At 39.2% G+C, this 14118-nt stretch overlaps 1 protein-coding gene across 2 annotated transcripts in view; it reads right to left on the bottom strand.

Moving 5' to 3' along the window:
* Positions 1–14118, bottom strand: part of Dock11 (dedicator of cytokinesis 11) — a 187577-nt gene that overhangs the window by 117961 nt on the left and 55498 nt on the right. For both annotated transcript variants that reach the window (XM_021154032.2, XM_029473424.1), the window contains exons 2-6: positions 13376–13492; positions 13202–13291; positions 12057–12139; positions 10891–10960; positions 10451–10546 (exon numbers count right to left, since the gene is read on the bottom strand). In XM_021154032.2, the coding sequence (XP_021009691.1) occupies positions 10451–10546; positions 10891–10960; positions 12057–12139; positions 13202–13291; positions 13376–13492 (456 nt within the window). The remainder of the gene's footprint in view (positions 1–10450; positions 10547–10890; positions 10961–12056; positions 12140–13201; positions 13292–13375; positions 13493–14118) is intronic.

Genomic DNA, 14118 nt, shown 5'->3' with positions numbered 1-14118 from the left:
ATCATTTTGTCAGACTCCACAATCACTTCACTGAACGTGAATAAGTTACACATTAGCTTTCCTAGTGACAGTTATCTCCCCCTAACACAAACATACACTAGCAGGTGAGATGCTCCACAGCATGAAAAAAGTTCACTGAACAAGTTACATATTAACTTTCCTGGGCTGAGATACACCCCCAATACACACAAACACTCGTGAGCCCACACATTAGAAGCACAATATTTGCACAGCAAGGAATTATTTAGTTTGCTTTTTTTTTTTTTTTTTTTTTTTTGAAATGGAGGTCTCACTGCATTGCTCAGGATAACCTTTTATTCCTGGGTCAACTGATCCTCTTGCCTCGGATACCAGAGTAGCAATGACTACACAGATGTGGATTAGGATTGTTTTTAAGCCATCCTTGTGTAGACAACAGTTTGTGAGTGAACAACAGATTGGGAGATGGCTATGATCTCTTCTAATTCTAAAATTCAAATTCAAATGATGTACCTGTTTTTGAAAATAATTATTTAAATCATTTTTATGTGTGTGGGTGTTTTGCCTCCATGTATGTATGTATGTACGTGCACCACTTGTATGACCACTGCCAATGGAGGCCAAAGAGGGCATCAGATCCCCTGCAACCATAGTTGCAGATGGTTATAAGCTGCCACGTGGATGCTGAGAATGAAACCCGAGTCCTCTGCAAGATTAGCAAGTGCTCTTAACCACTGAGGCATCTCTCTAGAACTGCTATATGTTAGGGTTTTAACTTCTATAAAGTTAGGAAGTCCATTTTTTCAAAGAAGAAAGGAACATCCTAACTCAAACCTACAGAAACAAGAAGAAATCAGAAGCCCAATATCTTAAAAATTTCCAAGATGTAAATATTTAGTTTACAGGTAAATACTTTTGTACATTTCAGAAAGAAGATAGATGTTAAAATAATAATTCTACATCACAGCTTTCATTGAAAGGCCTCTAGTCCTTGGATATCGATAGATAATTATTTTACAGGATATATATCCACCTACTTTGCCTAACAGAGGGACAAAGAACATATTTAAGTTCATAGTGGTTACTACTTAAATTGGAGTCAGAATCCTGTGACATCGACAAAGAGAGTGTTTCTCAAACTTTGCATTGGCTTCCCACTAATGTTAGAGCAAAATCCAAGCTGTGGAAGGTGCAGAGGAAAGGCAATGGGGGAGGGGTCATCAGTGACAGCCAGAGAGGAAGAAGCAGCTCTGGGGTGCTATTACATAATAATGTGATTATGAAATGTCCTGCACACTTCAAAAAAGCAAGGACTGAAAGTCTTCACAATAATGAGAATATATGCTCAATCAAATTTAAACATGATAAAATGTATATCTGTTTCCAAAACTCATGTTACCTCATTGACATCTAACATGTTTGTACGAAATAGTTAAAAATTGCTAAATATTTTGCCACATACCTGTAATCCTAGCACTTGGGATGTGGAGGCTGGAGGATCAAGAGCTTGATACCAATCCTGCCTCCTTGAGACCCTGTCTCAAAAAGACCCACAACAACAACAATAATAACAGATTTTAAATAAATAACATCTGTACCATAGCTTAAAACATGGTACATATGGCCACAGGTCACTGTGTGTCTTTGTCTGTGTGTATGTATGTGTGTATGTTCGATTGCTCTCCATCTTTATTTTTAAACAATTTGTAAAACAATTTATTTATTTTATAAATGTGAGTACACTGTCACTGTCTTCAGACACACCAGAAGAGGGCATCAGAACCCATTACAGTTGGTTGTGAGCCACCATGTGGTTGCTGGGAATTGAACTCAGGACCTCTGGAAGAGCAGTCAGTGTTCTTAACCGCTGAGCCATCTCTCCAGCCTTCTCCATCTTTTTTGAAGCAGGGTCTCTCAGTGGACCTCAGAGCTGGGTGGATTAGCTGAACAGCAAGCACCATGATTCCTTCTATCTCTGCCTTCCTGGTTCTGGGATTACAAGCAGGGCAGCACTTGGCTTTTATATATTACTTCTGGGGGATCAGATGAAGCTCCTCATGCTTGAAGGGCAAGCAGTTTACCAACTAAGCCATCTCCTGAGCCTGTGCCTGTGTATCTAATCACACTACTCCATCTACACTGGTTTATGTGTCATTAGTCAAGAACCCCAAAGGGATTCCTTTAAATCATTTCTCTTCTTGCCCTTAGCCTGGAATTCTCTTGCCTGAATAGTCACAGAATCTCCTTTCCACTTTCTTTCAGGACCATACTTGACTGGTTTTTCTTTTTCTTTTTTTTTAAGATTTTATTTATTATTATACATAAGTACACTGTAGCTGTCGTCAGATGCACCAGAAGAGGGTGTCAGATCTCATTATAGGTGGTTGTGAACCACCATGTGGTTGCTGGGATTTGAACTCAGGACCTTCGGAAGAGCAGTCAGTGTGCTTACCCGCTGAGCCATCTCTCCAGCCCCCTTGACTGGTTTTTCTGTAAGTACCTGTAAACAATGTAGCACTCTTTTGCAGTGTGAACCCTATCCAAATATACCTCCATTTATCTATCTCTTAAATTTTACTGTTTCTTTCCAGACTGTTAAGGTCAGCTTTTGTTTAAAATCCACAATAATGCTTATAACACATACATGTTTTTCAAAAAGAAAAAAACCATGATAATTCATCCTCCAGCATATTATCAACACTTTCATGAAATAGAATGCTACTTCTCTGTAATGCCCACATCCTTCTCATGTCCTTGGCTTTATTATTTTTCTTAGTAAACACAGATGACAATTCCCCACCTTAGCTAATGAGAAGCATGCATCCTCAAGACTAGCCTATCTCAGGGATCATGTCATACCAAGTCTTTTCAAGCCCCTGAAATGTTGGGAAGTTACATTTTAGACCTCTTCTGGACCAGGAACAAAGGTTGTCACTCAGTTGCATCAAAGATGGAAGATGAGCAGGAAAGGTGGACTGCCTATGCCTACTACCCTGCTTTCCAATTAGGAAAACCTTTTACCGTCTTATATAACAAACCGCAAGGGTGCTTACCTATATGTGTTACCTAGAGTGTGGGTACTTCCTCTACACTGTATCAAGCAGAAGTCCTAAGAAGGAATGCTCTGGAGAATAAGAGACAGAGAAGGAGGGCCAGCAGCAATGTAGAAATGAGGTAGGGGCTTCTATTTAATGGATGTGTTAAACTAAACAGAATGGCAGGATAGCATGGAAAAGGAGAAAGCAGGATCCTAGTACTGGTGAGACAGAAGTGAAAGGATTACAAGTTAAGGGCCAGTCTGGGGTTGCATTTTGAAATTCTTGTCTCCAAGGAAAAGGGGGAAGCATGAGTCTCAAAATTATAATGGTGGAAGGATGCAAAGATGGAAGGAACAGTAAAGAAGAAAACCCCAAAACATTATGAGAAAACTAACTTACACTTAGTTATACTAGGATGGCAAAAGCATTGTCTTTCTGGAGATCCCCTTCCAGAAGGCTGGCACCCTATCACTCATCTCTTTCCGTATCATCATACACTCCTGTCCCATTTTAATAGATTTAACAAGTAGATTTTAATAGATTTCATAATTCTACACTATGGGAAACTGGGTTGAAAATAAAGTAATTTTTTCTCTTTTCCTGAATAATTCTATCATAGCTGAGCACTGGAGATTTTTAAGATGAATTTGAAGGAAACCATGAAAGAAGGCAGTTACAATCCTCCATTGTCATTGTGGACACATTATTTTCTCATACTTATTTCAACGGTGGTCTTGCTCAACTTCCTGCTGTCCTTGCCTCCTGTTTCTTCCTCCTTCTCCCTCCCTCCATCCTTCCTTTCCTCCTCCCCTCCTTCCCTTCCTTTCTTCCTTCCTTCCTTCCTTGGAGACAGACTCTCCCTCTACAGCCTAGACTAGCCTCAATCTCACGGTGATATTCCTGTTCTAAGGTTCCCAAGTACTGGCCTACAGGCAAGAGCCTACAAACCCAACTTTTTTTTTTTTTTTTTTGATGGTGCCATGTTTCTGGCATGATCAGGCTCATGTGTCAGATCCTGGCCTCTTATAATCCTCATAATATAAAATAACAATGACTGGCATGTTTTCCTGCCTTAGTGTCTCTTAGTGTCTGCTCATGTCCACTCACACAGTGCTATGTGCTCATCACTATCTTTATCTCCACATCAGAAAAAGAGAAACTGACGCATAGGAGGATACTCAGGAATCAATCAACTTAACCTAGCATGGCTACCAGTGCTCATCTAGCACATGATTTTTATATACCATACCCACACTTACTCTCCTTAGGGATTCCCTTCCTTCAAGGCCTGGTTTTATCAGACCCTATGCTCATGGAGTTGGTATTGGGGCACCCATTAAATAACTATTTTTATGCTGTGTCTTACATCTCCAACGAGGACCTTAGCCCTAAGGGTCACATGTGATACTTCTATCATCCAGAATGTATAATAAAGTATTCCTTGTATATATGGTGATGAATTTGATGATTCCTAAGAGTGTCGGGCATACAGGAAGCATCAAATAAGTGGATTTTGAGCAGTAGTCAGCAAATGAGTAGAAATTAAACAGAAAAGCAAATCAGTCAGAAACCCCCTGCCTATGATAAACAAGTATTAATCCATTTTGTTTACTGTAAGGTGCAGTCTAGTAAACTGGAGCATTCAAATGGAGTAGCAAATCAAAGTAATAGATCTTATCCCTCTTTTGTTCCAATACACACAGTGACCTTGAACTCCTAGCAATTACTTTCATATTGGATATGCTTTCTTGGATGAAATCCTCTTTTGATTTGCTGCTTTCTCCCTAGCAAGAAGAGAATTATCCTTCAGCAGTCAAAGAGTAATAAAGACTTCTGGACTCTGGATGTATAACAAATGGCTCTCTTTTGTAGGGAAAAAAAAAAAAAAAAAAAGGAAGGGCACCCGAAGTGAGTCATACATCAGACAGTTGAACTTGCAACCCCGATAACACAGCAAGGCACTTCAACATTTAATTGCTGAGAATGGGGAGTAGAGAGCCTAAGGAATGTGATCAAAACTGAGCCAAGAAGATGCACAAAGGTGGGTGTCCCAAGGCTTAGCCAAGAATATGCAACTCTTTTAAACTAAAAACCACCCTCAAGATCAAATTTTTTCCTTATTCCATATATCATTATGCTTCTTAGGAAAAATAGTTCTAAATACCAGGGGAAGGCCATGCCCGATAGCGCAGCTATCTAGTCCACATTAATTTTACTCAGTGATAGGGAACAAGTTGAATAAAGCAGATGTCTCTAGCAGCTACTTAGGAAAGATAATCCAACCAAATAGGCTCCTCTTGGGACTGCAGTTTCTGCCTAAGTGATCATGGATTCTCTATGATTATCTTCAGCTTCTCTCCAGTTCTTTTCCAGGAATTGAAATGGGGTGGTTTCTCACTAGCTAGAAAGCACAAACTGAGGAAATTGCTCACTGTAATAAAGCGTGTCCTGTCTTAACATGACTGCTCACAACAAGGCAATTTACAAGTGCTGGAAATTAAAAAAAAAAAAAGTCACTGTCTCCAGACAACAATCAGCACCTTTGCCTTTGCAAGAGCTGTGTGAGGCCAGCATCCTCTTTAAGGAGAGGAAATGCTTGGGCACTGTGACTCTGTAGAGTGACTGTGTCTCACTGTGAAGCTAGATACATCATTAGCACCTCTTTCACTGCCTGTATGTCTCCGTGATACTTTGTTGGCAGATAATGAGGTTACCCAGAAAGCACTTTGGGGAAGATAATGACAATTGCAGTGAATGGTATTGACTAAACTTAACTGTTCTGGGCTGGTGTGGGGGAACAATACACTGGGGAAAATATAATTTTTATTCCAGAATTAAGAACTCAGCAAAGTCTATATGCCAGCCCTTCTTTTCTGTAGGGTCCATCACAATCAACTTGAATGATGTGACAGAGTTCTGGCAGTCACAACAGGAGGTTTAATTTTTGAAAGTAGTCCAGGCATAATTTGCATTGGCTGCGTTGTTGATATTGCATAAGGCTGCATGGTTGCTTTCTCAAATGATCACAAAAATAACTAGTTTTCTGATTCCTTTTGTAAATCAACTGAACTATGCTGGGTATCTTCTGACCTTTTTGCATTTTCCTCTTATACCTTCATTCATGATTCTCTTATTTGTGACAGCTCAAAGGTCTTAGGAGATCTTTTATCCTAGGGCTTGGGACAGAGAGACAAGTGGATCTCTGAGTTTGAGGCCAGCCTGACATACAGTGTGAGTTACAGGACTACACAGAGAAACCCTGTCTCAGAAAAAAAAGCAGAAGTTATTGTGTATAATTTCAAACATCCTAAAGAACTGATTCTACATAGCACTGCTCCTGATTTGATTGTGTGAAACATCATTTCCCTTTATATTCCAGTCTGGCCTTGAGATCTGTCCACCTGCAGCCATCTTACAAGTGCTGGGATTACAGGCCTGTGCCACCAGGCCCAGCTATTCAAACAGAATTTTTTTTTTAAGATTCAGAATTTTTTGTTTGTATGGTTTAAAATGAATTTGAAAACTTTTGAATACATAACTTGCCAGAAGAAGCACAACTGCCAGCCTCCAGGGGCTACGCAGGCTGGGGTGAGGCCACAGCCCATCACGGAAACGCTTGGCTTCGGTGGGCTGTTATTTGCCAGTGAGTCATGATGAATACCTAGGCCCTTCTGCAGCAGTTTCCTGGCTTGCTGGGAGTTAGCAAGGACTCTCAAAACATTGATTTTCTGATCAAAGAAGATTCTCTGGGGGTCAGTTCTGTGGTATTGGTTGCTAAACCTTCCATTGCATCAGTACAGAAAGAGGCCCCCAGCATGCAGGAAACTCTGGCTGCACCTAGGATAAACCTGCCTCCAGTACAGGGAAATGTACTCAGTTAACCGTACACTGGAATAATCTTCCCATTTGCTTAATGAGATTGATTAGTAGTCTTTATTTGGAAGAGTCACATACTAGAAGCAAACAGAAGCTTTCCTCCCAGCACACCTCTAATTCTATGAGCCTCTGGCTTTAGTTACACCTCTGCCCCTCCTGACTGCAAGAGCTGGGCTGGCTGCCCTCCTGAGCTGGGAGCACTTAGCTTCTCATTAAGCCTGAAGCAATGCAGACTTCAGAAGAGCTTCTTCCCACCCTGTGATAGGACACCTATGGTTGTGAGGGCAATGTCCCTTGGCTGGTGGCTTTAAGAAGAAACAACCTATTTGGGGGTGCAATTCATTGGGGAGAGTACATAACTGGCATGCATGAAGTCCTGGGTTCCATCCATGGAGATAAGAGGCAGGAGGACCAGAGTTGACATTCATCCTCAGCTACATAGCAAGTAGATGGAAATAAAAAGAGACAAAGCAAAGGACCTAGCTCAACGGGACAAGGTCATGGTTGGTTAGCTGACAAAAAGTAGCAGCTAACCTCTTCGCCTCACCCATGTGGTCCCCAGGTTACCTCAGACTTACACTTCTATGCCATGAATTTATGGCTCCTACCTTGTCCCTGTAAGTGTGGGAGTTTTCAACCTCAGAGATAGATTACAGCCAAGCAGAACAATCAATCTTTGGCTGACCGTATTAGTTTTCTAGTGCTATAATAAATTACCCCAAACTTGGTGGCTTAAAACAACACAGATTTGCTACATTATATATAGTTCAGTAGGTTAGAAGTGTGACTGGTCTTACTAGATTAAAATATAGGTTTAATCCACTCCCTTGCTTTCTTTTTAGCTTCAAGAGGATACCCATCATCTTTGGGCTTGTAACTCCTTTCTCCATCTCCAAAATTAGCCACAAAGCATCTCTCTGCAACCCTGCTTCTGTTCACATCTTTTCCTCTGACTCTCCTTTCCTGCCTCCCTCTGTCTTCCACGTATCAGGAGCTTTGTGCTTATTCTGGGCCTGCCTGGGTAATTCCAAATCGTCTCCCTATTGGCTTATTAGCAACTTGAATTCCCTTTTGTCATGTAAGCAAACATTTACAGGTTCTAGGGATTAAGACATGGGCATCTTTGGGGATTCGTTAGTCTTGCTACCACATCAGTGTATATTTTAAAAATTATGAAAGAAGATATAAACCATGAACTGTTTTACAGGCAACTGGAGATTTTTTTTTAACCTAAAATAATGTCTTCTTAAGAAATTGAAAAGTTGTTCGTAAAGCCAATGGTAATTCAGTGTTATTTGAGAAATAATTTAAAAGTCTTCTGAATTGCTTAGTAAATATTAATTTCTTACTAATATCTTATGAATCCAGTTTGCCATTACAGCATATTTACTTAGCTCTGTGCTAAACCTAAGGTACAGGCAAAACAGCTTAATATTTTGAGAATATTAGGGGAAAGGAATGGAGTTTAATCTATAGCACACAAGGGTATATAGTCAGATGGTGAGAATAATTTCTACAGCTTAGTATAGTACAGATGGCAAGCATAATCATATTATTTCAAAAGAGCTAGTAAAGATTATTTCAAATGTTTCCCCCCTCCCCCCACAAGCACATGCAGGAGCACACTCATGGATGAACATACACATGCATTCATGAGATGGTGATACATATTTAGGCTGATGAACATGCTAATTACATGAATATATTCATTGTTTATTATGCTTTATATATGTATTGAGAGCTTACATTGTAACATATAAATATGTACATTATGAATCTTTTAAAAAGTGTAAAAACCCAGACCCATTTTCTGTCCATCTGTACAGAGCTATAACCTCCACACGTGTGTTTCTGAACCTGAAGACAGGACATGCAATGTGGCATTCAGCGACTAAGGATGACAATGTACTGGCCAAGAGAATAGATTGTATAGGATCAAATCCTACTTCTGAAAACTTAGAGCTCTGTTTATTTAGTTTATATATATATATATAAGTGTGTGTGGTGTACACACACATGCATGTGAAAACGTGTGTTCTGGTGTATTCACCCGAGCATTCACATGCACAAGCTAGAGGATGACATTGTCTTCAGTGATCATTTTCAACCTTATTTTCCATAACAAGGCCTCTTGGTAAAGATGGAACTCCCTTTTCATTTACCTTGCTGGCCTGCCAGCCCCTTTGATCCACCCATCTCAGCCTACCAAGTGCTGTGACTACAGATGAAGGTAATGTTACCCAGTGGTTTTGTTTATGTGGCTATTGGGGATCGAAACTCAGGCCCCCATGCTTGCATAGCAAGCACCTTACTCTCTAAGCCATATCCCCAGTCCTGGAACTCTGTTTAGCCATCAGATTTCACTATGCCTATTTTACCATATCTGGAAACTAGAAATAATAATAGCAGTGCTCTCTTCATGGAACTGCCATTCAGATTAAATGCAGAATATAAATATGAGATGTAAAATAAACTTGGTATGGTGCTTAGAATACATTGATACCCTAGCAAGTGGATTTGAAACAATTCTCTTATTATCTCACACATGTAAAAATCTCATGCTTTGATATAACAGATACATAGGAAACATCCTACAACTTGGATTCATTATCTTAGGGGCTGGAAAATGAAAGTGAGAACAGGATATGGCCACTGAAGGAAAAGCAACAGGCAAACTATTAAATTAAGATAGAATTTGAGTCTTCCTTTGGTAGACATCCATGGTTTCTTCTTTCAGGCTATGTGAAAGCTAGAATGACCTTCAATACTTAATGGAACTGTGAATCATACTCAGGAAGCCACATGATCTTATAGTGAGTATCTGAAAGAACAGTTATATTTGGTATCAAGGAATAATTTCTCTGCAGTGAATCTTCAAGAAGCTCATTTATTTTTCCTCTACATTTTAATGGCCCTTCGCTGCCTCCCAAACAAAAGCCTTTCAGTGTTCTTGGTTTTATCTCCCACAGTCCCTTACATAAATTCACTATCTAGTCAAACTGCTTCATTTTCCAAATAGGCCTGGCCACCCTAAGGCACTATTTTATGTAGGTCTTAATGTGGTAGGTTTCTAACATAATTATGAAGCTACTGGACACAATGGACTTCCCCATCTTAGATGTCAATATATTTCCCCACAGTCACTAGTATTAATAAGCGCCAAATTCATTCATTAAATCCATTTCCACATAGGAACCTCTGGTGGCTGGTTTTGCAGAGCTATTTCCTTCATTCACCTGGCAGCTTCTGTCAGACATTAAGAGCTTCATTATCTGTCTTTAAAAGGTAACATTTCTAAATTTGTTCTGAGGTTGGAGCTTTAAAATTCCATGCATCTGTTAAGATTCTTTCATTAAAAACTTTTTGGTAGGGGAACAAATGAGAACAAAGTATTATGACATATGTGTTTAAATAATCCATAATGAAACCGATTATTCTACATTCTAACTTAAAACAAAAGATTTTTTATGAGGATTCATTAGAAAACAAACATGTCTTCAGATTCATTATATATGTCAATATACTTCAAATGATAGATGAATATAACTATTTCCTACCTTCATGGTTACTGTGATGGTGCTATTTACATTTGCTTTATGCAACCAACCTTGTTTTATCACACCACCCTTCTGAGAACATAAAGAAGATGAATCCTGAAATAGAATAAAAACCATCAGTAGAATAGCAGTCATCCAACTTAGTCAACATTTAGCAGACACAGAACTAGACCTGTTCGCATTTCTTAATTAAACATGAAGTTAGCACTTTTCACAGATATTTAAAATATTGACCATATATAGAACGAAAGGTCCAATGGTATAAACACAGTAGGCACTCAATAGTTATTGAAGTGTAATCACATTTTTTATGTGAAAAACATTCATTGGCTAGAAAGGTGGCCACAGGTACTCATAGCCACTTGTTTCAGCAACACTCATCTTTCCTTAAGGAATTTCCTTTCAGCTTAAGAATGGCATACAGCTAGCCCCATCCTTACCTCATCTTTCTCGCAGTCTTCATCAATCTCAAACACATGATTAGGAATCTTTTCAGGTCTCAAAGACTTGCTAAAAGTGCAAGAAAATTAATTTAGACTCTGAACATAGCCTATAAGCATCACCAACAAACAAAACCTGAAGTCAACCTCATTCTCTGAAAAACAAGAAAATGCAAGGCAAGAGATGGAAAAGTACGCTCTTTTTTTTTTCCCAAACATAGGCCTTATTCCTGAATAAACACGCAAGCTTCTGTTTGCTTGTTTGATTTCTGCTAAGCAAAAACTCCTGACTAAGCTATTTCCTCAACCCTGCCTTATTTGTATAGAAGGACTCCCACATATGCAGCCAGCTGCAAAGATAAAACAAAGACCAGATAAGAGTCAAGCAGTGCAGAAGTTGCTAAGGAACCTCTGCCAGAGCTGTCAGCAGTGGCAGAACTCTACCTTTCCATGGGTCAGAAAGCAACACTGTGTCATTTCAGCTTTCTGTTTTGTTTGCTTTGGGAACCTGGACTGCTAATGTTAGTAGCTTCTCTCCTAGGAAAATGTTTTTGAAAGCTACAGAGGGCTTCACAAATGTCTCCCCCGACCCCACCCCCATATTTCCTAGATGAGATGCTGTGAGACCAGCAGTCATGCAGCAGAGAAATGGGATTGACAGGAGAGCTCAAACAGGTTGACTGGATGGTTCAAACCTAGCCAGCTAGGAAAGAGCAGAAAGACAACTTGGACCATGACTACTGGGTCAGTAGTCCTCATGACAGTTCTTCAACTTCACTGAGATTATCCCCAAATCTCATCCAAGGGATATCAGCAGGTATCAAACTGATTTAAACAGCTTCCAAGTTCTTCACCGACACCACTGGGAAAACTGTCCGTATAGTTTCCAGAATAAACTAAAGATTATCCTGTAGTCAATATGGATGTGTCCAACTAAGTGAGCTCACACTTACTGGAAAGAGTGTCAATGAGCACACTCAAAACATACTCAACTGGTCAAAATACTGCATGAGCCAAATATGCTGCTGTTTGAGGTCTGACTCATTATAAATTATAACAGGAGTTTCAGAAGAGTTTTCTAAAAAACTAAGTGATAACCGTAATAATAATGATGGTGATGACAATAATAATAGAATTCTCCTATTTCCCTTAACTTCTAAACTTACCATGGCAACATCCGAAAGTCCCCAGAGAAATCCTCATACTTATAGTTCACCACATGCCAATCTGTGCTGTAGGTCTTAATACACTGGAAGAAAGTAGGAAAATCCATTTCAAGCATAGAAAAAGAAAACAAAGAAATATAATTTTAAATGTCCGGTAGAGCTGAACAGGGTGGCACACACCTGTAACCCCCAGCATTCAGAGAGCTGAGAAAGAGCGTGAATTTAAGGGCAACCTCAAGTCCAAGTCTCAAACACATAAGCCAAAGTCTGGTGAAATACCCACATCATTTTTTAATTAATTGAGAAATGTTGGTATAGGCATCTTGACTTGGGGATCAAGTATGATGGTGTCAAATGACCCTCTCACAGGGGTCACCTAAAACCATCAGAAAACACAGATGTTTACATTATAATTCATAACGGTAGCAAAATTATAGTTGTGGAGTAGCAACAAAAATAATTTTACCATTGGGGACCACCACATGAGGAATTGTTATTAAAAGGTCACAGTATTAGGAAGGTTGAGAAGAAGTGATCTAGCCCAACTGACAAGGCCAGACCCTAATTCACATGTCCTTCTAAAAACTCTTTCTTCAAGTTCATGACAAAGTACTCAAATCTTAAAAAAAAAAAAAACAACAACAAACAACAACAACAAAACCCCATATACTACTTATAAATGTTTAAGCTTCTGCCTTACATCATACAGATTTGTTACACAGGTTAAGTTTAGTAATTTTATTTCCCATTTATAAACTAAATTTGAATTTAAACTTCATAAATGATATATGATATATATACCAAAATCATCTGGCAGGTGGCTGGAGAGATGACTTGGCAGTTAGGAGCATGTACTGCTATTGCATTTGATCTAGGTTTATGTCTTAGAACCAATATCAGGTGGTTTACAACTGTCTGTAACTCTAGTTTCAGGGAACCCAAAAAAGGCCAGTGTGGGCACCTGCACACACATGGTGCACAAAATTAAAAAAAAAAAAAAAAAAAAACAAATGGAAAAAAGGCTCTTTGGCTGGCTATTGTGCCCCTTACCTCTTTGACAAATAAACTCTGGGCCCTCTTTTCAGNAAAAAAAAAAAAAAAACAAATGGAAAAAAGGCTCTTTGGCTGGCTATTGTGCCCCTTACCTCTTTGACAAATAAACTCTGGGCCCTCTTTTCAGCATCTTCTGGTACAGTAGACTGCACTGTTCTGCGCTGACGACCAATAACTGAGATCTAGAAATCAAATCACACTCTTATTCTAAGAACTGGTTTGGAAAATAAAGTACTTATTCCTTTTAAAAGCACATGTACACTCACAGATATGTCTTCCATGGGGAACATAAGCAGATCTCTGAGGGGATCACTGTAGATCTGGGTTTTCCGTTGAGTGATAACATTTTCATAGTCCAGGGGTTCAACTAACTTGGCCTTTTCCTTTGTAAGAGACAAAAAAAAAATGTTACTGTCAGACTCCCAGAAGAAGAAAATTCCATTCTGTGTAGTAAAGGTTCACTATTTCACAAAATGGGAATTGTTACAGAGGTAGTGGCTCATGTCTTTAATCCCTGTACTCCAGAGGCAGAGGCAGACAGATCTCTGTGAGTTTGAGGCCAGCCTGGTCTACAGAGTGAGTTCCAAGACTGCCAGGGCTGCACAGAGAAACCCTGTCTCAAAAACAAACAAACAAACAAACAAACAAACACAAAAGCAAAAAGGGTGGGTGTTGAGCTAATAAGAACATACAGCTGCTTTAATAAGAGAAACCTTTTCCATACATATGTATGGATCCAGACATATATCAAACACATGTGAACACCAAGCACATGAACCTGACAAACCCCTCCTTGCTGTAGATAAGAATTCTAAAGAAAGAGTACCACATTGTTTATATCTTAAAAAAAAATACCCTGAATTTTAAGTCAAAAACAAAAACAGTATATTTAAAAGCCTATGACAGATTTAGTGAATGTGCTCTATTTGCTGGGAAACTAAAGTGGAGAAAATATGAACATTCATGTGTCCTCCCTGTGCCAAATACACAATCCAAAGACTATTACATT

Source organism: Mus caroli, chromosome X, assembly GCF_900094665.2.
Source record: "Mus caroli chromosome X, CAROLI_EIJ_v1.1, whole genome shotgun sequence".
Lineage (NCBI taxonomy): Eukaryota > Metazoa > Chordata > Mammalia > Rodentia > Muridae > Mus > Mus caroli.
The sequence above is the reverse complement of the archived record's forward strand: the minus strand, read 5'-3'. Positions and strand labels throughout refer to the sequence as shown.